Raw genomic sequence first — 26,584 nt, forward strand, 5'->3', positions numbered from 1 at the left:
TCGGACCGTCCTGTTTTACCGATCAAAACAATTATTTTTTTGAAAACCGAATTTTTTTTATAGGTCGTACGAACCTTAATAAATATCACCTAACCCAAACCTAACCCAAACCTAACCCAAACCTAACCCAAACCTAATAAATCCTTTTCTATGATTAAAGTACACATAGTGATATATCCCGAAGCTATTGATATTTTGTTAAAAATGAAAGAAAAATAGAAAATTACAGTTTTTTTATCGACTTCTGGCGTCAGATCGTAACAATACCCTCTTAATATAAAAGTTTTACAGCGTTTTGTGCGTGTAAAAAGAATCAGTTCGGCCTCGTAATTACATGAAGGAATATAAATAAACTTCTAGAAATAAGTTTAAGAGAATGCTGGAACAGTGTTGTCAGGTAGGTCAGGTTTTTCGCGCATGCGCGACAGTAATGTCGGCTAACCAGCGTTGTATCACTGCCCTAGTAGCACACTTTATTGGAGCAATATTGGCTAACAATATATATCCAATATTTCCAATATTGGTCGAATATTGCAAAGTAGACGCGATTTCATTTTAAGCCAATATTGAATTGTAATATTGGACCAATATATTATTTTCATCTTTAACCAAGATTATCTAATTATACACATACTCAAACATTTTTACATTGGATATAGATCAGTTTCTAATATATGACGGAATTCGCCATCAAAAAAAAAAATTAACCGTCTGTGGTTAATTTATGGAGCTCTGGAGCTCCTCGCAAAAGCTAGAGGAGGTGCGGCTATAATAGTCCGCACTCTTTGACTGATAAGTCGTCGACTCGTGAGACCTGTGCCGCAGCCTTATATACTGCTTTAGATGGAGTCCCACTCTCGGGTTAGGTGTTTTCCTTTTCGCCACCTAGTGGCGACGCGCGAAGCTCACATATAATGTGTGAACGTGCAATATTGGCACACATTTACATTTACTTCATAACCAATATTGGTATTATAATGGATGCAACTATTTTGGCAACACATTTATATTTATTTAGTAACCAATATTGGTCATCATGGGCACTGCAATATTGACAGAACACTTGCATTTTGTTAACAACCAATATTAGTTTTACATTGGGAAATATTGGCCAAGACATTTCCAATATAACCAATATTGAGCCAAGGTATACCAATATTTTGCCAATGTTTTGTGCTACTAGGCTATCTGGTATCACGTATCACATGGAAGATTTGGCGGGCTGAAGGAAAGTTACTGGGTGCACAGACATAGTAAACAGTTTATTAAAAGTTTAGTGATATTTAATATCGTTTATCTGAATCGTAGTGAGTGTTAATAATAGTAAGTTTATTTATACCTTTAGTGCAATAAAAATAAAGCAGTAAAAATAAAGAAGGATTTGGCGGGTAAATGATCAGGTCTGGTTAGGAGAGTTTTGGGTAAGTTAATAAATATTATTAATATTTATAAAAAAGATGGAATTTAATAAAGGAGCTATTAAAAAACGTAGAATTAGGAAATTTCAAATTTCTTGGCTAGATGAAAATAGTTTTAAAGGACGGTTAGCTCCTCATCCTTCAGAAAATAAAGAGCTTTGCACAGCATGTAATAAAACTATCAGTTGTCGGAAAACAAATTTAATTGAACATTCACAAACGGTCAAACATTGAGAAAACTTATTCTATACTTATTCTTAACGGTCAAACTTATTGAGAAAATAAGAATGTTAAATTATAAAGCCGATAATAATAATAATAATATATTGTCACATAAAGATAGAGTCAAACGCGCGGAAATAAAATTAGCTGCTTTTTTCGCGGAGCATAATGTTGCTTTTTCCACCGTAGATCATTTAATTCCGTTATTAAAAGACATTTGTATAGATTCTGAAATTGCACAAGATCTTTCACTTGCTCGAACAAAGTGTTCAAGTATTGTCAAAAATATTATTGCAAAACACGAATCAGAAAAAATCGTTGAATATTTAAAAACGCGTAGATTTTCGATTTTAGTTGACGAAAGCATAGATATATTAGATAATAAATTAATGTGCATTTTAGTTCGGTATGTTTCTCCTTTAAATAAAAAAGTTTCTACTCGATTATTAGAATTATTAACTTTAGATGCGACAGATTGTTCAGCAAATAAGATTTTCGAAACATTTAAAAATTTTTTGGAAGAAAAAGAAATCCCTTAAAAATATTATTGGATTAGCGTATGACAATGCATCTGTTATGGTAGGATGCAATAATTCTTTTATGAGTCATTTAAAATCAGAAGTACCGGAATTAATAACATTAAATTGTATTTGTCATTCATCTGCACTCGTAGCTAGTAAAGCTTGTGAAAAATTACCTTCATCTTGCAAAAATTTAATTAAAGGAATTGCCACTTACATTTCGGGCAGTGCAAAGAGATGTGCAATTTTGGTTGAATTTCAAAATTTTTTTGATATAGAGCGACATAAAATATTAAAACTTTCCAATATTAGATGGCTTAGTTTACATAAATGTGTTTTTAGACTTTTGGAAAATTGGGAAGTGTTAAAAAATTATTTTACTTTACCAGTAGTTGAAAATAAATTAAAATCGGCAGAGATTATTTTAGAAAGTTTGAATAATAACTCAATTAAAGATATATTTATTATTTTTGAAATATTCTTTAAATATTTTAAATAATTTTAACGCTTTCTTTCAATCGCGTAATATTTTAATACATAAATTATATGATAGCAGTAAACAATTAGTATTTCAATTTGCGCAAAACTTTGTAAATCTTGACGTATTAAATGATATTTTTATTTTAAATTTAAATGATCAAAAGAATATAAAATATATAGATAATGTATATGTAGGATCGGATTGTGAAATAAATAAATAAATAAATAAAATGTTAAAAAGATCACAAAAAACGAAGATAAAAGAGAGACGTTGATAAAATAGAAAGATAAGAAGCAAAAAAAACAAAAAAGTATAGTCAAAAATTAAAAGAATAAACAGAAATTGGAAAAATGAGAAAATTCACAGTACCGCAAGCCTGAAGAAGAAAACTTTTTGATCTCAATAAAGCGACGAAGCGGCGATAGTGCCAGAAAAAACATGTGAAAGCATATTTTATAAACAAAGGCACAACGTCTATTCAATAATGTACTAACAGATAAAACAATAAGGCAAATATTTTGAGAATAATAAGGGTACTTAAAAATATACAATATCAATGTCGTATATAAAATAATCATTATAATGTTAAATTTTTGAAAAATATATTTTTATATTTATTTATATATTTTTATATTTATTTATATATTTTTATTGACAAGAAAAGTACTAATCTTAAGTGTTACAAAATTTTATATATTTTTGCTACCATTTTTATTTTTTTCTAGTTTACATTGGAAAGATAATTTATAAAAGATATAAAACAGAAAGAGAAAGAAAAAGAAAATCTGTTCTTCATCAGTTCTCATCAGTATTTTTCATGTACGCGCTTTTATGTAATTTAAAAAATCATATTTGAAAGAAAAGAATCGGTTTGCACTCTCGTTTTGAAAAAACATGAAAATTAATGTTTAATTATCATTGGATTTTAATGCATTAAATATTACATAAGAATGCATTAAATCAATTCAAGTGAACCGAATAGAAATTAAATCCAAATATTCATACGTTGATATATACATGTAAACCGTTATATTAAATAAAATCATTATATAATAGAGTGGAAAGACAAACTTTTTACATATGCATAATTGTAATTTTTAGTTCTACAAAAAACATCATAATGAAGAATATTTAAAAAGAATTATTAACAGAAATGTTGCAAAACGTGTTTTCAAAAATATGCAAAAAAAAATATTTCTTCAAAAGAAAAAAATATTTGCTGCTCCTTCGTCTGTCACATTGGAGCGATCAAATATCAATAATTTTCCAACTGTAGAAAATTATATAGAAACCAATAATATTTCACGCAATATGCCATTTCATTGTAATAATTCTTGTGCTTCTGATGAAAATACTAAATTATTACATAATTTGGAATCATCAACCGAGATATTTTTAAACCATCTGAGATATTGGGCAATTGAATATCATATCGCTTTAACTGCTGTTAGCGATTTATTAAAAATTTTAAAATTATATCTAAAATTGAACTCATTGCCTTCAGATGCACGCACTATTTTAGAAACTGAAGATATAAGTAAACAAATAAGTAATCTACTTCCTGGAAAATACTATCACTTTGGATTAAAATCAACATTATTAATGAAATTAATACAGAATAATTTTGAAGGAGTTGAAATAAACATATCAGTTAATATTGATGAACTTCTTCTAACGAAAAGTAGTGGTAGTCAATTTTGGCCTATTTTGGTAAAAATCGACGAATTAAAACAACTTAGACCATTTTCAATTGCTGTATATCATGGAGAAAATAAACCTGATAATAGTAATATTTTTTTGCAAAAATTTACCGAAGAAATAAAAATATTGCAAGAAGGTTTACATTTAAATAATTGTCGAATATTAAAAGTAAATCTTAGTAAAATTCTTTGCGATGCTCCTGCAAAAGCCTTTATATTATGTGTAAAAAATTTCAACTCTTATCGAAGTGTACCAAATGTTGGGCCGAAGGATTATTTGTAAAGAATAGAATGACTTTCCCAGAACTAAATTCAAAACTAAGAACAGACGTAGAATTCCGTTCTCACAATTCATAAAAAGAGTTAAAGAATTTGACAAATATGCTTCTCATACGACAGAACAAACAATTTATCTTAAACAAGATGGTCTTCGTTTGATTAATAATAAATTAGTAGAACACTTTTTAGCAATTCATTATAAGAATTTCGGAATAGAAAATAAAGAGCCAAATTGTAATTTTCTACTAAAAAATAATAAACCTATAAAAGTAATTGATATTTTTCAAATTAATAGCACATTTTATATTAAATACAAATATTTTAAGATAAAACCTTATTTTGAAAATTTAATGGACAGTATTTTTTGGTGTGGTTTTGTTGAAGAAATTGATGAAGAAAATATTACTTCTGCTGATAATATATCAAGAAAAGCTTTCAAAATAGAAAATTGCTTTTTATGAATATTATATGCGGATTGATTTTAAGGTAAGAAGCTGACTTATTTTTACTTATTTTAATTTATGTTAAATTTATAAATATTATAAATATTTTCTATAATTTTTCATTTAATGAATTCTTGATTTGAGATTAAAATTGTATATCTAAGAATATTGATTTTAAGAAATATATTTATCGACAATTAAATATATTTTTATTAAATATACTTTTTCTTATACGAAAAGAAAAGGCACCATTTTTATATTTTTATATTTGTTATAACAATGTATAATTGTATAATAATATATTATTAACATTTTATGTTTCAGTATGCTGTGGTACAATTTGATAATTCAGAATTTTCAGTAGTTCCTATAATTTGGTTGCTAGAATCAAATTATTGTTATTGTCCTGAAAAATGAAATCGATGAAGTTTCTATAGTTTAATCAAAGCTTATTGTTAGTTTAATGATATCTCGCTTAGTGAAGTTACTTTATCTAAAGAAATTAAATTTTAGGCTCATCGGGAGAAAGCAGCCAAACTTCGATGTCCGTTACATCCAATGTAGAAGATACTGATGGTAATAATATAAATGTATGTTTTTTAATACAAATATATATATTGTATTTATTAATTTAATTTTAAATTTTTTTATTTTTCAGATAGTATAACTTTAACAGACAATAACATCAACCATATACCAATAATTATTGAAGAAGAAAATAATAATGTACTTATTCAAATGAATAATCTTAAAGTAATGATGAAAAGTATTCAAACTGAAATAGAAAGTATGAAAAATAAACAGGAAAAATCATTATTGCAAATCCAAGAAACCACAACTGTTATTTTAAGTAAAATAAATAGTGCGCAATACTATAAGGAAGATGCTACAGTAAGGGATAAGATCGGAAAATACTTTCCTTTAACTTCCATTGAATACTTCCTTGAACTTGAGGATGTATTGAAAGAAGATCAAGAAGCCTTTACGCAAGTATGTAGTAAGTAAATATGCTCATCAATCATTTTTGATGAAATAAAACTTTTATACACAATCAATATATTTATTTGAAATAAAATATGATATATGTATTATATCATATTACAGAAAAATATTAATATAAAAAAAGTGTAACTCCAATTTATATAATTCAAAATATATATTTCTAATTAATTGCTTAGGATTATTCGCTACCTCTTCTTTAAAGGAATTTTATTGATAGAAAAAAAATATTTCGACAATAATGATAACTAAATGAACACTATTATATATTTTTTGAAGTTACTTGAAATTTTAAAAAGTTTAAAGCTTTATATATTTTGTATACATTGCTTAACAAAAACAACTTTTTAACAGATAAATAAAGTATTACTAATTGATGGAAAAAATGAGAGAAATTTCGTTAAAAGGACACTGACTACAATATTTACCGATAATGTAGCCTCCATGTGTTCGTGGACGGGGCAAAAAAATAATTTCAAGATTAGAGATACATGTACAATGACGGCTATTAAAAGTAAGTATATTTCTTAATATAAAAAAAAATATATATATGCATTTATATATTTTTGTGATATTTATAATTGCTCCATTTAAAAATCTATTGTATATAATTATAGTAACTATAATAAATTTTGTACTACACAATAAAAGTATTTATTGTATATATGTATATTCTGCTATCAATCTCTAGATTAAAAAATATATATGATTTGTTTTATAGAAATCAAAGGAAGAAAAACAAATCAAAAATTGGTTTATTTTAAATATTAGTTTATAATTATTGATATGATTTTTCTATTTTTTAATTACTTACTTTTAATTACTTATTTTTATTTTTAATTACTAATTTTTTAGTTGTGTAACTTGTCTTATTTCATTACATATAACATATTATACTCAACATATTATAACTAAGGCTCGGACATTCGAGCATAAGCCGAAAATCGCTGTGTGCGAGTTGATATAAACGACGCGTCAGCAACAACAGCTTCTGTCGGCACTCACACCAACTCACACGCAACTGCACGTAATTCTTTTCAGCCCGTGCTCAGTCTCCGTGTCTGAACATCGATGCCCTAATCATAACAAATTAAGTGGGAATAACAATGTGTTCTAAACTGTTTTACACATATTATTTAGATATATATTTAATTTTACAATAATACAATAAATTTTTTATTTATTTTTTTTTGTTTTTATCTATTGATTTTTTCTAATTTTAGAAGCTTTTAGAGCAGCATATCCCCGTAATACTGAAAAAGAATTCGAAAATTACGTGATGGAATGATTTAGATTTGCAAACGTTCGTAAAAAAACGCTTCTGAAAAAAATAAAACAATTTAAGTAAGTATAAGTTAATAAATAAAAAACAATATAAGTAAAATATAAGTTAATATCTAGTGATATCTAATAATTCCAATATACAGAGTGTAAATGAAAGAAACGTATATAAAAGCACATAATTTAATAGATAATACACTTTCAGTATATAAAATAAAAAATAAAATAACCGAATATATCTATATTTAATAACATATTTTTATGCCACATAAATATATATTTAAAACAAATATTTAAAAATTAAATTACAAAAATGAGAAGTTTATATAGAAAATGTAAATATAACAACATACATGAAGCACATGATTAGATACGAAAAAAACTCCAAATTGAAAAGTTTTGAGCCATTTCTCGATTTGTTTGATCTTTCTTTCGTTATTATACAATGTTAAAGTCAGTGCCTATATGGAAAAGATAGAAGGATGGAAAGATAGAACGACGAAAAATCGAAGAGTAGCGAACCATCTTATCTTTTCTATTTTTTCACTGCAGTCAAGCACTAATTAGCTAACTTAACAACGTACAACATTGAAAAAAAAGTTCAGGTAAAAAAATGAGTCAGGATTTTTCGATTTGGATTGTTTCTGTATCTGATACAGAATAGTGTGTGCTTCTATATGTTTTTCCAGTTACACTCTACATGAACTACATATGAACTCTTCATTTATAATTTAATCTTTAAATTTTAAACATATATTTATGAAATAAAGTATGTTATTGAATATATGGTTATATTTATGATATAGTTATATTTATGAGTTATAGTTATATTTATTTTTTGATGATTTTATATACTAAAAGTGTATTATTTATTAAATTAGTTAAAATTAATACAATTTTTTTTTAATAACTAAATGTTACTTTTATTTTTTTAGAAACATCTCATCATTTTTATTTTTATGAATCAAAGCTTTATTTCGGATTGAGAGGATGGAATGTGGAAATCACCGAAATATACATTTTTCAAAACGAAACAAAGGATTGGCTAACAACAACGATATTGATGTAATAATGTACACTCTGTTTCCATTAACGCTAATGTATAATATTGCGAAAATTATCTAATTTTGAAACGTGACAAAATATGCTTGCACTCATGACCAAGCTCTGTGATATAGTTATTAGCATATGATATATAACTAGAGATATATGTATTTTTTTAATTATTGAAACCAAAGACAGTATGACTTAAAAGTGAGCAAATAGATCTCGCGTTATAAAGATCGCTAGACATTGTGATTTAAAATCTGTTAGATATATTGATCTTTTCTTTTTTCTTTTTTTCTTTTGTTCCGAGAAAACGCTTAGAACATATATTAATGGATAGGAAATTGGTTTGTTTGAATTTGTTTGTTTGTTTTTGTTTTTTTTTTAATTCAAGGAAAGCATACCATCTCATGGCAACGATGATATCAATACGTGCATTGCGGATGATAGTTTGTCTCTTCCATTCTTTTTCGCACAGCTCTTGAATTCAGGCTCGTTCGCCGGAAATATAGGCAATGTCCCTTTTTCAATAATATATGTTTTAAAAGAAAATGAGAGATTACTTGAATGTGTAAAAACAAGGTAGAACTTTGATATTAAATACAACGTAGAGCATTTTATTTTATATTATTAGAAATGTTATATAGTATAACAGAGGGTTATATATATTTTCGAAAAAAACGCAGAAAGTGTCATTCCATTGTTTCAAACCAAATTTTTTTTTACTTTATTCTCTCCTCTGCTGATTGTGATATTATATGCGACATTATATGCAACAATTTTGTCATGGTGTAAAATATTTCAAATGAATATAATATCTGTTCTTTAAGATGTTTTTATTTTCATTACTCTTAGGTACATAAACGTAATATTTATGTGATATCATAAAATGATGTTTGTTTCTTTTTATATTTTTATATAATTTAATTTTATATTTATATATGAAAATAGATAAATATATAGAAATAAATAAATACAGGTTTTTCTACAGATATTTTTTCTTATCATCATTCATATTTTTCTCTCTCCCTACATACATACACATAATATAAATATATTGTATTATATATAAAAAATAAATAAACAATAATATATATGAAGTACGTAATATATATACTTTCCATTTTTAGGAAGGAAATGGAAACATCAACATTATTATTATTAATATATTTTTTTTCTCTTGTAAGTGATATATTTCTTCCAATAATTTACAATTTCACATTTTTTTATTTTCCAAGAAGAAAATAGAAACGTTATAATTTTAGAAGTTTCAAATATAAACAACTTTTTATATTTGAAATTTCTAGAAACGTTTTCATTTTCTTCTTGAAAAATAAAAACGTGTACAAAAATTGTAAATTAGTGGAAGAAACATATTACTTATAATAGAAATAAAATATATTAATAATAATAATGTTGACGTTTCCATTTTCTTCCTAAAAATGAAAAGTTAATGAAATGTTAATTATAATAGAAGTAAAATATTAATGACAATTTTAAATAAATGTTAGAATATATATGTATATATATCATAGAAAACATCTTGTTAATATTAATATTGTTATAGAAAAATGTAATTAACACTTTCACATAAATATTAGAATTAATATTATTTAATGTTAACATAATGATAAAATATAGTTACAAATTAAATTTAAATCAGCATTTATTTAATATTATTAGAATGTTACAAAAACATATTATAAAAATATTGTCGATATTTCGAAATCTGGGTCAAAGTTTGTTCATAGTGATGTTGTATACAACATTAAAAACTACATATTTGATAACGTTAGACATTAGAAAATATCATTGTAATAACGTTAGGATAATGATTTTTTGCTTACTGGATATATATATATATATACATATATATGTATATATATATATATATATATATATATATATATATATATATATATACAGGGTGTCCGATTCGTGAGGGACCAAACGAAAAGTGATGATAGATTGGGTCAAACTAAGAAGAAAAGTCCTCTACCATTTTGCAAAATTCACAATAATTAAGTAATAAGCAAAAATAAAGGTTACCTTTAATTTTTTAAATGGAACCCCCTATTTTTTATTATGTATTCTTATAGCCTATACAGGATGTCGCAGACCACCCGTATCAGCCGAATATCTCAAAAACTGAGCGCGGCAGACAAAAATGTTTCAGACAAAAGTTGTATGGTTTCAAGGGAGCCATAAGACGGTACCATTGGTTTGACCTTGAAGAGTTATTTTAAGGTTACATGAAAATCACCTTCAATTTCTTAAGTAGAACACTATATTTCTTATTACATATTCTTATAGCTTATCTCGAGAGCTTTCCAAAACACTATAATAAAGTATTTCTTCATTGAGTACTTTTCGAGTTATGAGGCTTGAAATAATTTCTTAATTTTACATAAACCATAAAATATCTAGTAAAATATTCATTTTTCGATTATCTTACCTTAATACTTTTATATGCAAAATAATGAGAGGAATCAATTGGTGTAAAAAAAAACATAGTTGTTTTTAAGAAAAAATATGTAATTGTTAATTGCAAATTACATATTTTTTCTTCGAAACAACTATGTGTTTTCTTTACACCAATTGATTCCTCTCATTATTTTGTACATAAAAGTATTAAGATAATCGAAAAATGAATATTTTATAAGATATTTTATGTAAAATTAAGAAATGATTTCAAGCCTTATAACTCAAAAAGTACTTGAGGGAAAAATATTTTATCATAGTGTTTTGGAAAGCCCTCGAAATAAGCTACAAGAATATGCAATAAAAAATAGGGAGTTCTGTTTAAGAAATTGAAGGTGAACTTCATGTGACTTCAAATAACTCTTCAAGATCATACTGATATCGCCATGTAATGCGTTACTTGAAACCTTACAACTTTTGTCTGAAATATTTTTGTTTGCCGCGCTCAGTTTTTGAGATATTCGGCTGATACGGGTGGTCTGCGACACCCTGTATATACACATTATTTTCTCGATATTATATTAAGTGAAATATGTGCGCTTTTTTCTGGTTTTGTGCTTTTTCTATGTTCTATTCTTTATATTCCTTGAAAATTTAAAGGAATATAAAGTATATACATATAAAATAAATATAAAAAGATATAAAACTTAATGTCTATCTTTTCTATAACTATCCTTTCTATAACTATCCTCTGTTTTATCCTCTGTATTCTTTGGAAATGTATAAAAATCCTTTTTAGATTTTTTAGATTTTTTAAGAAAACATTTTTTACATTTTTTCTTGACGGAAGAGACCACCACCTTCTCGCGGTTTTCGTTGAGCAACAACATGTACTTTATTTATTTACGAATTGATAAATTATACATGTTATTAGAATATTACTCGTTAGAGGATATTATTAACATGCATGATTTTTTTAGGAAAAAACGTACATGTTGGCCAAGAATGGAATTTTATCGTTTATATCTCTTTCTCTCTATGCTTTATTTATCAAATTTGTTTACATCTTTAATATTCGTTTTTATCATTTATATTCTCTTTCTATCCTTTATTTTTCAAATTAGTTTACATCTTTTATATACAGAATAAATTATAATTAAAAGATTTAATTAATTTATTTAATTTTTTACAGGATTAGAAGATTTATTTGATTATTATTTGTATACAGAATTATAATATTTATTTAATTATTCATATATAAATTTTGTGTGCTTTTACGCGAGACGCGAGATCTGATAAACGGATCGACACGATACTGGGTATAGACACGTCTGACCTCCTCCCTACCTTTTGTGGACTGACGCCCGTGAAGGCGTCTTCCCAATACAACTAGTTCGCACAGAGAAAAATATCATTCTACTGCCAAGAAAAACGATTATTCAGTTTATTTTTCTTTTTTTAAGTAATAGTTTTCTCTTTAACAAAGAATATATTCTTGATAATAGTCTTAAAATATACTCATCACAAGTGTTATAAAATCTCATTATCATGTACTCAAAAGAAGAATTTATTTTCTCTTCAAGAATATTAAAGTTGTATCAAAGAAAAATCAAACTTACTTTATGTAGTAAGCAAACCAAATTTTTGTTTTAATTTAATATTCTTGACTAAAATACTGCACTTACTAAAATTCAGAATATATTCAATTAAATTTAATGCTTGTGATGAACTTATATATTTGCGGATATACAAACTTATGATATACTTAAAATAAATAATATTTACTTGAATACAGTATACATTTTTCTCTGTGTGGCTGCGACTCCGGCATCCTCTTAAGGTAATCTTATTATGGTAAGATAATTTATCTATCTATAATATATCTCTATAATTTATGATATAAGGTATTTTATTGAGTGAATATTTTTATCTTCTTTATTATTATCATTACAACTCCGCCGAAGAAAATAGTAAGCACTTCCGATAATCGGAAATGCTTGTGGACCCAGGGTATTTATCGTTTTAACAGAAGACCGTCGGTAACAATTCAAAATGAAATAAGTTATGACGATACCTATCAATGCAATTAACACTTCACTTACAAATAACAATATTGAAAAATAGTAACAGCAAAATGATAATACGGTTATACATTAATGTTACTACCATTCTGTAGATGTTACGGTCGCTTTTATTATGTCTTCCCCACCCAATCGTACTATAAATAAAAAAAACACAATTTACATAATGTGTCCTTTAGATTAGAAAGTATTAGTTTAGAGAGAAAGTATTAGAACGTATTAGTTTATTGAAATAGCAAGTCTCACATAAAAGATTTCAAGAATTTTTCAGTTAAAAAAAAATTAGATAAGTTTTGATTTAAAATGCAATTTTTTTATAAGATTCTATACGATAATAATTTTGATGTTATATTTTAAATTTTAAATGATAATTTTCACTCTGCTATTTTTTAAAATTCTTTTAACTTAATGTTAGAGCTATTTTATCTTTGAAAAAAGAAAATGTATGTTTATACATATAGGATATTTCAGGATGTGTTAAATGTCTAAATTTAAAATATAATTTTAGGACCGCAAGAAAAAAATTTTCCTCTAAGAATGTGCTTATAAGTATTTTGTTTAAGAGATATTTGGTTTTCTACTATTAATGAAGAGAAAGATTTATGCATTTAGAAAGCTATTTCTATTTTTCATAGATTTCCCCTGTCTCTTAGTATAGAGATCGATTTATTATATATGTTACTAATAATAAGGCTAGCTAGTCTTTAGAGTATCTTGTTGATAGCATAAATAAAAAATATCAATATTTGTAGAAAAGTACATTTTATAATTTATTTATATATGTCAATGCTATATGTCAATGCAATTATGTAAAAATATCATATACGGTAACAAATTATTTCAAGATTAAATTTCTAACTTAAAATATGTCCTAACTTAAAATATGAATTTAGGACCTCTAAATAAGTATCGGTATTGTAATATCATTCCTAACTTTCCTTTAGATGTCAAATGATATATATTGCTGCTTTTTGTGTAGCAATCGTTTATTTATCGGCTGTTCTTCCGAAACCATGTTCCGATTTGGGTCAAATTTTGTAAATAAGTTCCTTTTAGATAAAACAAAAAATGCTTAAAAAGTATCTTAATTTTTGAATCGCGAAAAATCCTTCTCGTGTACTTCTTTTTTATCTAGCAATATATGTCATTTAACATCTAAAGTTACAGAAAAGTTAGGAATGATATTACAATACCGATATTTGTTTAGAAGTCTTAAATTTATTTTAGGACATTTAATCTTCAAATAATTTGTTACCGTATATGATATTTTTATATAATTGACATATAGCATTGACACATAGAAATAAATTATAACTTATACCTTTCCACAACCATCGATATGTTTCTTACTTATGCTACCAACATGATACTAGAAAGACTAGCTAGCTTTAATAACATAATTAGTAAACCGGTCTTTGTCTTAAAAGGCAGGGGAAATCTATGAAAAAACAGAAATAGCATTCTGAATGCATGAACTCTTGTCCTGATTAATAGAAAAAAAACCAAATGAAAGGAATGCATGTGCATGAAAAGAAACACTCTAATTATCAAAGAAAAATACTATGCAGTATAAGTAGTATCTACTTGAACAAATTCTACCGTTTATGCATTTAACATTTAACATTTAACATTTAACATTTATTTTTCTATGTACGCAAAAGGAAACACTTGACATAGCAGCCACATGATTGACTCTTGCCCTCTCATTGCGCAAGTTATATGTATATCTGACGCAATCACATGTTCGATCGTGATCTTGCACTCTCTTGTCGCAGTGTCTGTGTCATTTCTCGGTTATTATCATATATTAAACCGTGGCTGTGTATATTAAAAAAAGTTCACAAGTGAAAGTGTGCAAACCCCGTGTACGTTTACGGAGATAACTAAAACGAGAATTTTCCAGGAATAAGAGCTTCTCTATCGGTGAGTGTGCTTTTCTTTCAGTATAAGTCGCAAAGACGAAAGATCGAATTCCACGGACATACCAGCTTTTTTATTTCTTGTTTTCTCTTTGGAATGTTGCAAAAGTAATATTGCCCCGGGAAAAAAGAGTCCATGTCTATTTATATAAAAAAAAGTAAAATTATATAGTCTTATATGATTATATATAATATCACATATGATTTTATCAGAGCATACGTTTTTGTATATGCTTAGATATGATGTCCATCTCTGACCATTTCTGATCATAAAAAATGATATTAGATACCTCACGTCATTTTGTAGAATCAGACATAGTCAGATATTAATATCATATCTAAGCATGTATAAAACCAAAGCAAAGGTTAGTTTCATGTATGCTTTGATATAAATATCATATATGATATTATATATAATCATTTAAGATTATATATGATTTTACCTTTTTTTATATAGACAAATATAATTTTTCCTAAAAATTATATCTTGCATTATATATTTAATTAATTATAAGTCCTCTTTATAAGTCCTCTTAATAAATATTCTTAATAAATAAGAATATATTCTTAATGAATAAGAATATATTCTTAATGAATAAGAATATATTCTTAATTTGCGACTTCTACGCCGCAATTCAATTTTCGTGTGCGCGACATGTTTCTTCATTTGCCGCTACACGGCGACACCACTCTTAATTTTTTTCGTATTCAATATTTATCATGAAATGTATATAAAGGACTTGTATTAACGTAAGATCTAAAGTATATTTTTTTCCCTTAACAGTGGTGTGAAAGAGAGGACGCTGCTCACACACAGGTTCTCTGTGTGCCGCATCCTGTTTCTGACATCACTGTTTATCAGTTTAATTTCAAACTGAATTTAAAATAATTTATTTAATAATCTGGATTCCTTGTTGGGATTCAGAATATTAAACAGATTATTTGAAATTAGGCGGAAAAAAACTTTTAGACCAATAATTAAATTTATTTGACTTCAACAAAATTTATTAAATCCAAAGAAATATTTTTCTCTGTATATTAAAAATATCTCTTTAGAAGATTTTCCTCTTAACTTAAGAGGATCCTCTTGGCGCCTATTTTAGTGGTATATATTCTAAAGATAAGTGGCATATTCTTAAGTTAAGAATACAATTTTTTCGGTGTACTCTTAGTGGTACTTAATTTTCAGATCTGATAATATTTATTCATATATGATATCATATATGACTATATTTGGCAAAACATAATTAGATGTTGACAAAATCCATATATGGTCAATTTTATATGGACTTCTTTTTCTCGGGACTTTATAAAATTGAAATTTCGAATAGCTGAAATCATATAGTTTTTGCAAGAGTGGTCGACTAAATTATTGATAAAATACTTGATAGGTCGTAGTTGCCTGAGAATCATCAATATAATAAGTCGAATGTGGTCAGTGATGCACGAGTTTGTTATTCTGATTTTTGTATCTTTTGTTTTCAATAGAACGAATTGTAATTATATAATAAATGAATCTGACAATAATAAGAGATCTGCGCGCTAGATATTAAAAATTGTAAACTAATCACTATTGTATAATAATGTCGCATTTGTTTTATTATATATATATATTAATATATTATTTTTATATATATTATTTATATTATTTATTTATTACGTTATATATATACAGGGTGACCCATTTTAACTTAGGCAGCCAAATAACTCGAAAAATAAGCAAGATAGAGAAAAATGTTTTAGACAAAAGTTGTATGGTTTCGAGGGGGCCATAAGATGGTATCATTGGTTTGACCTTGAAGAGTCATTTGAAGGTCACGTGAAGGTCTTCAATTTTTTTAAATGGAATACCCTATATATTTTTGTACATTCTTGTAGCTTATTTCGAGAGCTTTCCAAAACACTATAATTAAGTACCTTTCCGTTAAGTACTTTTTGAGTTATGATGCTTGAAATAATTTCTTAATTTTACATAAACCGTAAAATATCTTGTAAAATATTCATTTTTCGATTACCTTACCTTAATAGTTTTATGTACAAAATAATGAGAGGAATCAATTGGTGTAAAGAAAACACATAGTTGTTTCGAAGAAAAAATATGTAATTTGCAATTAACAATTCCATATTTTTTCTTAAAAACAACTATGTGTTTTCTTTACACCAATTGATTCCTCTCATTATTTTGTACATAAAAGTATTAAGGTAAGATAATCGAAAAATGAATATTTTACAAGATATTTTACGGTTTATGTAAAATTAAGAAATTATTTCAAGCATCATAACTCAAAAAGTACTTAACGGAAAGGTACTTAATTATAGTGTTTTGGAAAGCTCTCGAAATAAGCTACAAGAATGTACAAAAATATATAGGGTATTCCATTTAAAAAAATTGAAGTGACCTTCACGTGACCTTCAAATGACTCTTCAAGGTCAAACCAATGATACCATCTTATGGCCCCCTCGAAACCATACAACTTTTGTCTAAAACATTTTTCTTTTCGAAAAATAAGCAAGATAGAGAAAAATGTTTTAGACAAAAGTTGTATGGTTTCGAGGGGGCCATAAGATGGTATCATTGGTTTGACCTTCAAGAGTCATTTGAAGGTCACGTGAAGGTCACTTCAATTTTTTTAAATGGAACATCCTATACATTTTTGTACATTCTTGTAGCTCATCTCGAGAGCTTTCCAAAACACTATAATTAAGTACATTTTCGTTAAGTACTTTTTGAGTTATGAGGCTTGAAATAATTTCTTAATTTTACATAAACCGTAAAATATCTTGTAAAATATTCATTTTTCGATTACCTTACCTTAATAGTTTTATGTACAAAATAATGAGAGGAATCAATTGGTGTAAAGAAAACACATAGTTGTTTCGAAGAAAAAATATGTAATTTGCAATTAACAATTCCATATTTTTTCTTAAAAACAACTATGTGTTTTCTTTACACCAATTGATTCCTCTCATTATTTTGTACATAAAAGTATTAAGGTAAGATAATCGAAAAATGAATATTTTACAAGATATTTTACGGTTTATGTAAAATTAAGAAATTATTTCAAGCATCATAACTCAAAAAGTACTTAACGGAAAGGTACTTAATTATAGTGTTTTGGAAAGCTCTCGAAATAAGCTACAAGAATGTACAAAAATATATAGGGTATTCCATTTAAAAAAATTGAAGTGACCTTCACGTGACCTTCAAATGACTCTTCAAGGTCAAACCAATGATACCATCTTATGGCCCCCTCGAAACCATACAACTTTTGTCTAAAACATTTTTCTCTATCTTGCTTATTTTTCGAGTTATTTGGCTGCCTAAGTTAAAATGGGTCACCCTGTATATATATATATATATATATATATATATATATATATATATATATATATATATTCTATATCACAATAATAATATGTCCATTAGAGTTAATCATTTGCGTTGAAATCAGATAAATCTTATATTATTTTATAAAATAATTATTGTTTTTATGACACACAATTACATAATTGTTATATATTATTTAGTGTTTTCAGATTGTTATTGTTCTCAAGTTGTTTTATATCTTTATTATACATAATTCTATTGTATTGTGTATTGTGTATTATTGTATTGTGTTCTCATTCAATTTAAATATTTCCGTGTATTTCACAGATATGAAACGTAAATGTTCGTATTTAGTTAGGACGACCGAAAAAAAGAATGTTTTCGTAATTTACATACACTTAAGGAAATTATAAGTTAGTTCTTCTAAATGTTCTTATACATTAACTAGTTTTAGATTCTATGTGAAATGTCATATATTTTAGAAGCAGTAAGACGTCAATGGCTAAACGAAGATTTAATAACAATAAAATCAATAATTAGCAGATGACTAATAAATGCTAAACTCAGATTATTGGAATCTATATAAGTGTTTATTATATTAGTGACTAAGAGGTATTTAATTTCAAATAACTGTATTTAAAAGTTTATTCTCTTTAAGGTCTAAGAAATTCGAAAAGAAATCTTTTAAATGCACTGATGAAGAGAAATCCACTATATCATCTGATATATATATACATATATATATATATATATATATATATATATATATATGTATAATTGTGTATAATTGTGAATATCTATTCGACTTTCTCAAGACTTGTAATAAACGTTCCAAAGAAGCATGAGTAATACTATACTGTACTGCCCAATTAGCAATATCACTACAAATATTATTTTCAGCATTTTTATCCGCAGTACAGGATTCCTCAGAATTTTCTGGAGCATCATCAGATTGTACATCAGAAAAAAGAAATGTACGTCTCTTTGTAAGCAAATTTATATCTTTGCTAGACTTGTTACATGTAGCATGTGTAGTTTGCAATGTCATCAATTGCTCTCTATCAATATCATTATTTTGAATTATTGAAGTCAATAATCCATTATCTCTAAATAATTCTTTATAAATAGTATCAATATTTTCTGATATTGCAATATATTTTGCTGCTTGTCTATTTTTACAAAGTGCTGTTATAATTGTCATTGAAGCTGCTCGTTTAATCAATAGCCTTTCATGTGATTTTGATTAATCTCAGATATTCTTCCTTCTTAACATAATTATACCTTTAACACGCAAGGAAAAAAATAAATAAAAATAATACGTGATATAGAGCTGTAAGATTAAATATCTTATTAATTTTATATTTTCTATAAAATTTATGAAAGTTTACATTTTAAATTATTATATACGCAATATAACACACAGAGTAATCAATATCTTTTTGTAAATAGGAAATACATGAAAAATATAAATGGCACTTTATCATATACTTTATCGTACAAAATATGAAGGATTTCATATTTTCATATGGAACGCATGTTTAGTCAATTGAAGAAGATACGTAGACATTTGAGATTTATCTGACAATTTTACATAAAAATAAAACATTTAAAAATAAAAATGTAATATATACATACATGTGTGTGTGTGTGTGTGTGTGTGTGTGTGTGTGTGTGTGTGTGTGTGTGTGTGTGTGTGTGTGTGTGTGTGTGTGTGTGTGTGTGTGTGTGTGTGTGTGTGTGTGTGTGTGTGTGTGTGTGTGTGTGTGTGTGTGTGTGTGTGTGTGTGTGTGTGTGTGTGTGTGTGTGTGTGTGTACATATGTATATATTACTAAAAATGTTTAACATCACACAAAAAGAATATCGCGGAAAAATGATCTTTTTTAAAACAGATAAAAAAGTCGCCAAGTGCAGGCGCCAGCATGATAATTGTTGTATATTTAAAAAATCTGTTGCATAAAATTGTTATACATCCAATCATAAATATGAAATGGTGCATCACAGTATAAATAGTGTTCAAAAAATGGCTAATAAGTGTTGTTTGACATTTCAGTATTTAAAAATGTTTTTTTAAATGTTAAATGTTTTTTCAAGTGTTAAAATCAGGAAATTCCGTCAAACAAAAAAAATATAATAAATATTTTAAAAGTTAAATATTTTTAAACTCAACAAGAAAATAAAAGGTATATAAATGTATAATTGAATAAATAATAAGAATATTTATGGGCACATATTCATAATCTGTTTTGATTTCATCTTCAGTAATATCTTGAAGTTAATATAAGTTTATGATTGATTTATAACATCTTAAGAGAGAGAGAGAAAGAGAAAAAATAAATAAATATAAAATCTTTTCAAATTGTCTTAAATGTAAAAACCGAGTATAAATATTGGCTATAGAGTATGATCATAAAAACAAAGTATTCAATGACATGAAAGATTTAATAATTTTAACAGAAAATAAGAAATATTCAAATAAAATAAGATTTGCAAAATTAATAGTTGTGTTTAACAAAAAAATAACTTCGCAATTGTAATTCATTCATTCATACATCCATAGTGCAAAATAAGGATACTAATTATCGTCAATATCGCAAAATTAAATTTAATAAAATATTACTTAGTACTGATGTACGCGATAATTGCTGCATTTTACATGATGGATCCATCTGCATTGTTTTTAACATTGTTCCATACAATAACTCCTATACTTTAGGTGTAAAAAGATTTTTAGAAGTCCATGATTTTTATGATATTGGCATATTATCTTCAAATGTGCAAGTATATAAGTGTGCGATGTTAAGCAATGACATATTTTACATTTCTTTGCATGAAGTTAATACTAAGTGTTATAGAATGCCTTTTTGGAATTGTATTTCAATGAATGATGGCAACAGTGACGAAGACGATTTGGAAATTACGCAATATATCGTTATTACTCTATATAGCGAGAATCTATAAGATTCATGCTTTTTTCGATCTTTCTACAGGAACTGCAGAAAGTATTTTTCATTTTTTTATTTTTATTTATTGTATATTTATGATTTCTCTTTTAATTTATTTTTTATGTCTATTTGAGTTTCTTTCTTAACTTGAGTTTCATTTTTACTTTAAAAATTTACAAATCATTGTTATTAATTGCAAATTTTTCAATCCATTAATATATTACAATCTTCAATGTTAAATTGTCTAAGTCTTGTGTTTATTCTAATTTCTTTAAGATAGACTTTTTAAATATTTATTAAATATTTAAATTTTGATAATTCGTTCACTATTAAATAGATATTTCATTGCATTTTCTTTAAACATTACCACTTTGAATATTATTAATTTTTTTAAGAAATACAGATGTATATTTTGTCATTAAGAATGTACCTATACATATAAAAGATAATGTAATTTATGAGTACGTACACTACCCTTCACAAGTTTGGAAACACATTGCATTTTATAGATAAACAATCGCATGGCAGCAATCTGTGCAGATTTTTCATATGAATATATTGCAAGACATTTAATTGATGATATGATGCCTGTTTATACCGAAAATATACCGAATAATTGTTACGCGGCACCGAACTGCTCGGAGTTAAATTTCGCGCGTTGATTTGTTCTGCCAATTAGTGCTACTACAGCATATCAGATGCTGTAGTGGAATGCCTGTAATGTTTACGCGCATTAGAAACATACATCAGAGTAATAAGAACTTATTTAAGTGCAGTTTGATTTTAGTTCCTGTAAAAGTAACAAAAATTACTACAATCATTAAAAATGGCTCCGACGTGCCAAATTCCATATGAATTGCGAGTCAAGATTATTATTTTACAAGAAGAAGAATATAACATCCGGCAAATATTGAAGAAATTAAAGTTATTTTCTTTATATATACCCCAGTGAGAAAGCTAATATCAATTCGATGTCGAATCGATATCAATACCGTCAGAATATATCAATATGAATGCAAACATCAACGAATTTTCAAATTTCGATCTTTTCTCGATATATCTCTGTAAGATTTATATTTTAAAATATAATTGATTTTACAAGCTTTAGTACTAATTATAACAATTTTTGAAAAATTAGCTTAGTTACGTTCAAAAATATTCAATTCGATTTATTAAATTCGAGTAAAAAAATGTTTGAAGCGACTCTTAATTATATTTTAAAATATAAATCTTACAGACATATATCGAGAAAAGATCGAAATTTAAAAATTCGTTGATGTTTGCATTCTATGTAGCACATTGATATATTCTGACAGTATTGATTTCGATTCGACATCGAATTGATATTAGCTTTCTCACTGGGACTTATGGAGGGTACTGTATATTCGCTTACTAGGTAAATGGAACGACCGCCGAAGCGAGTGATTAATAAGCCACCGCGTTATGTAATAACCTCGTCTTCAGAAGAGGCTCCGAAGCGCAAAAAAATACGAAGCAATACCAAGGAAGGAGAAATCGAAAAGAATATTGAAGAATTGAGGACAGTATTAGAAGAGGACAGCGCCATAGATGAGAACAATACTTTTGATATAGATTTAGTGACACAAACACAACATTTATCACCACAGACACAATACTTGTCATCACAAACACATACACACACTCATATAACGTATACAAATACTCCGTCATACACAAATTCGTTAGACACATATTCAAATAAAACCCTCAACACTTGTGCCACTACATACACATCGCACACATATTCTTCAACACATGATTACACACCACACGTACAAAATGATGTATTAAATTACCCTGCAACATTTTCCAAGTTTCAGGACAAGGACTGCAGAGCAGTTTAGGTCATCCGCACATCCACAGAATGCACATCAGGATGAAATCTGTGACAATTTGATTCATCGCGGCGAGAGAATCCAATGCATTCAAAAACAGAAGAAAAAGACAATCGGTAAATTCACATGTACACACACATACAGTGCGCGTCAATTATTCCGTTTTCCTAGCAAGGATTGGTAATATCTATCCTCTGCTAATGTACAAGAATCCTATACAAAGGATAGATATTACCAATCATCGCTAAGGAAACGGAACGAACATTCATTGATGAGTACTGTACACACTCACACACATACGCACACATACATATCAGTAAAAATACTTATTTGTTATTATCGTTATGCTTACAGAAGAGTACATGAATGATTAGGCACATCGAGACAGAATTCAAGTAAGTGTATTGTACCTTTTAATACAATCCTAATATTCCATAATACAATCCTAATGTTGCTTCATGTTTTATTTGCAGAAGGATGAATATTTTACAAAGCATTTTAAAATGCGTACAAATTCGCAATCATCCATCGCGAAAACCAAGGAATTTTCCTATAGCATCCCTAGAAGAAATGGATAATTTTGAAAACATTGATGAGAATGCTTACTCTGATGTCGTGAGGAAAAAATTCAAAATTACTATCCAGCAAACATCAATTAAAAATTATATATGTACTCTTACTTGGTGTTTGCTAAGTATTCATCGTTCTAATGTAACGTACATTAGCACTAGTTTTCAATATTTTTCTTAGGTAAACTATTTTCGTTACATCGGTGGCTTCAATTTAAAAGAAGCCATAAATTTATATTTGAAAGAATCCTTAGAAGATTCGTTAACACCATCATTTACTTGGTTTGGTCACGAAAGAGATTAACGAGCTCTGTAATGCTCTTACAATGGCGATTTACGGTATATTTAATTTCTTTACATATAATTGTTAGTATTATATTATTTGGTCGTTAATGATAATATATATCTTACATTTTTTTAGAGGCAACGTGCAATAATCAGCACTTCAGAAAACCAACTCGCTCGGAGTTTCAAATACAGATGCGAGAGGCTCTTCGAGAAGCGAAAGAAAGATTTAGGCATAGGTTACGTGCTCAACGTATGCAGGCAATTAATACCAGGAATCAGGATTTTTGGAGCGACGAACAGTCAGAGACGATTGGAACAGAGCACACGGAAGATTAAATTAAATATGTGTTTTCTTTTATGCGATTTCTTTGCGATACATGTATAAGATATACAGATCTTCAAAAGTTTGTGCAAAATTTTTATTATTGCGTATTATTCTAAACTTCGTAAAAAGTGTACAATATTCTATATACATTACAGTACAATTATACTGCATATTTATTAAAGTTACATGTGTTAAAAAAATCTGTCTTAATTATCATGTTCGTTATCATATTATTTTTCTATTACATTTAGAGAAATACGCAAAAATATAATATTTTGTCTATGTCGATGAGAATGTATTTTAGATATTTATTTTTCGGTTACATAATTTGGTTATAAAATATATATACACTTATACATATATAATATTTTTATTGAGAAGAAGAAAGACATCAAACACACACACACACACACACACCAAATTTAAAAAGGAGGAACAATTTAGTTCGCAATATAAATCGGCATTTTCAGTGCCCATTTGAAAAAATATGACTGAAGTAATCTCACTTCGCAATTATTAAACGGCACTTTTTAGTGCCAATTTCTTTAAGCTATATTTTCTACAATTTTCTGAAAAAAATTGATAAACTCTATACAGGGTGACCCATTTTAACTTAGGTAGCCAAATAACTCGAAAAATAAGCAAGATAGAGAAAAATGTTTTAGACAAAAGTTGTATGGTTTCGAGGGGGCCATAAGATGGTATCATTGGTTTGACCTTGAAGAGTCATTTGAAGGTCACGTGAAGGTCACTTCAATTTTTTTAAATGGAACATCCTATATATTTTTGTACATTCTTGTAGCTCATCTCGAGAGCTTTCCAAAACACTATAATTAAGTACATTTTCGTTAAGTACTTTTTGAGTTATGAGGCTTGAAATAATTTCTTAATTTTACATAAACCGTAAAATATCTTGTAAAATATTCATTTTTCGATTACCTTACCTTAATAGTTTTATGTACAAAATAATGAGAGGAATCAATTGGTGTAAAGAAAACACATAGTTGTTTCGAAGAAAAAATATGTAATTTGCAATTAACAATTCCATATTTTTTCTTAAAAACAACTATGTGTTTTCTTTACACCAATTGATTCCTCTCATTATTTTGTACATAAAAGTATTAAGGTAAGATAATCGAAAAATGAATATTTTACAAGATATTTTACGGTTTATGTAAAATTAAGAAATTATTTCAAGCATCATAACTCAAAAAGTACTTAACGGAAAGGTACTTAATTATAGTGTTTTGGAAAGCTCTCGAAATAAGCTACAAGAATGTACAAAAATATATAGGGTATTCCATTTAAAAAAATTGAAGTGACCTTCACGTGACCTTCAAATGACTCTTCAAGGTCAAACCAATGATACCATCTTATGGCCCCCTCGAAACCATACAACTTTTGTCTAAAACATTTTTCTCTATCTTGCTTATTTTTCGAGTTATTTGGCTGCCTAAGTTAAAATGGGTCACCCTGTATAATCATTAATTGTTTTATAATTTTCTATTTTAATTGTGTGTTATTTTGTTTGTTTAAATTTTATTTTAGACATCGGATTCATCGAAAAGACTGTCCATGACATCGGATTCATCGAAAAAAATTGTCCAAAATTGCATGTTTTACTCATATGTGCAAACACGTACACATTTACATATGGACACAAAATTATGTACACTTAATTTAAATTATATATAATGTTAAATTTTATAATATAAAAGGATACAATAATTTAATAATAATAATATATTTATGTAATAATAATACATTTATGGCATTAACAGTTTTTTTTTATAATTTATTTATTTATAATTGAGATAATATTTAAAAAAGTCTGTCGGTGTTTAAAAATCTATAATTTATTGATCTATGATGATATATAAACAATCCTTCTTTGTTTCGATTAATATTTCTTTTTATTTTTTTATTGGAAAATAGTAAAAATGATATAACATATTAACTTAATAATTTTTATGTTAATTTATTAAGAACGAATAAATTATTATAAACAAAATTGTTAAGTTAATTTTTGTATATCATTTTTACTATTTCCCAATGAAAAATAAAAATAATTATTAATTGAAGCAAAGTACGATATTATTTAAGTATCATCATATTAGGTCAATAACCTATATAGATTTTTAAATACTCACGTGACGTCACATTTAAATGGCTACAAAACGGCAGATTCACTTTTTGCCAACAATTTGGTGTCAAATTGTGTGCGCAAATCTTGCTCGGTTTTTAACGTCAATTTGATATCAAATTATGTGCACAAACTTTATTCGATTATTTATGTCAATTTGCTGTCAAGTTATGTCCGCAAGCTTTGCCAGCAAAACATATATGTGTGTATATATATATGTATATGTCATATGTTATATCGTAATATATGTTAATGTAATATGTTATATCGTATGTTAATGTAAGATATGTTATATCGTAGTTATATCTCATATAGCGAAG

General features: G+C 26.8%; 1 protein-coding gene and 1 pseudogene across 4 annotated transcripts; both read left to right on the top strand.

The window, feature by feature from the left end:
• The first annotated feature begins 1,648 nt into the window (after nucleotides 1-1,648).
• Nucleotides 1,649-6,069, top strand: LOC145968952 (zinc finger BED domain-containing protein 5-like; annotated as a pseudogene). The gene is made up of 3 exons (XR_014437931.1): nucleotides 1,649-2,493; nucleotides 5,578-5,640; nucleotides 5,723-6,069. The product of XR_014437931.1 is annotated as a zinc finger BED domain-containing protein 5-like (transcript).
• An 8,595-nt stretch (nucleotides 6,070-14,664) lies between these two features.
• LOC145974984 (uncharacterized) lies at nucleotides 14,665-24,734 on the top strand. 3 transcript variants are annotated; one of them, XM_083105197.1, is made up of 8 exons: nucleotides 14,665-14,816; nucleotides 18,623-18,752; nucleotides 19,041-22,007; nucleotides 22,480-23,055; nucleotides 23,294-23,334; nucleotides 23,413-23,554; nucleotides 23,690-23,847; nucleotides 23,930-24,734. In XM_083105197.1, exons 5-7 carry the CDS (start codon nucleotides 23,306-23,308, stop codon nucleotides 23,810-23,812), a joined length of 294 nt encoding a protein of 97 aa, XP_082961323.1. In that variant the 5' UTR covers nucleotides 14,665-14,816; nucleotides 18,623-18,752; nucleotides 19,041-22,007; nucleotides 22,480-23,055; nucleotides 23,294-23,305; the 3' UTR covers nucleotides 23,813-23,847; nucleotides 23,930-24,734. The 3 variants fall into 2 exon arrangements, 1 of the variants encoding a protein (XP_082961323.1); XR_014439866.1 differs by lacking the exons at nucleotides 14,665-14,816; nucleotides 18,623-18,752; nucleotides 19,041-22,007 and having other exon boundaries at nucleotides 22,289-23,055.
• The last annotated feature ends 1,850 nt before the right edge of the window (nucleotides 24,735-26,584 follow it).

This window comes from Camponotus vicinus, unplaced genomic scaffold (genome assembly GCF_025532165.1).
Source record: "Camponotus vicinus isolate PSW18456_S1 unplaced genomic scaffold, iyCamVici1.0 SCAF_1, whole genome shotgun sequence".
NCBI lineage: Eukaryota > Metazoa > Arthropoda > Insecta > Hymenoptera > Formicidae > Camponotus > Camponotus vicinus.

Bases quoted from the DNA above. Each gene is read 5' to 3' on its own strand.
- LOC145974984 (XM_083105197.1), top strand. From the start codon at position 23,306: ATGATTAGGCACATCGAGACAGAATTCAA. The intron at 23,335-23,412 runs GTAAGTGTATTG...TTTTATTTGCAG, and splicing joins CACATCGAGACAGAATTCAA to AAGGATGAATATTTTACAAA. The intron at 23,555-23,689 runs GTGAGGAAAAAA...TATTTTTCTTAG, and splicing joins AGAATGCTTACTCTGATGTC to GTAAACTATTTTCGTTACAT.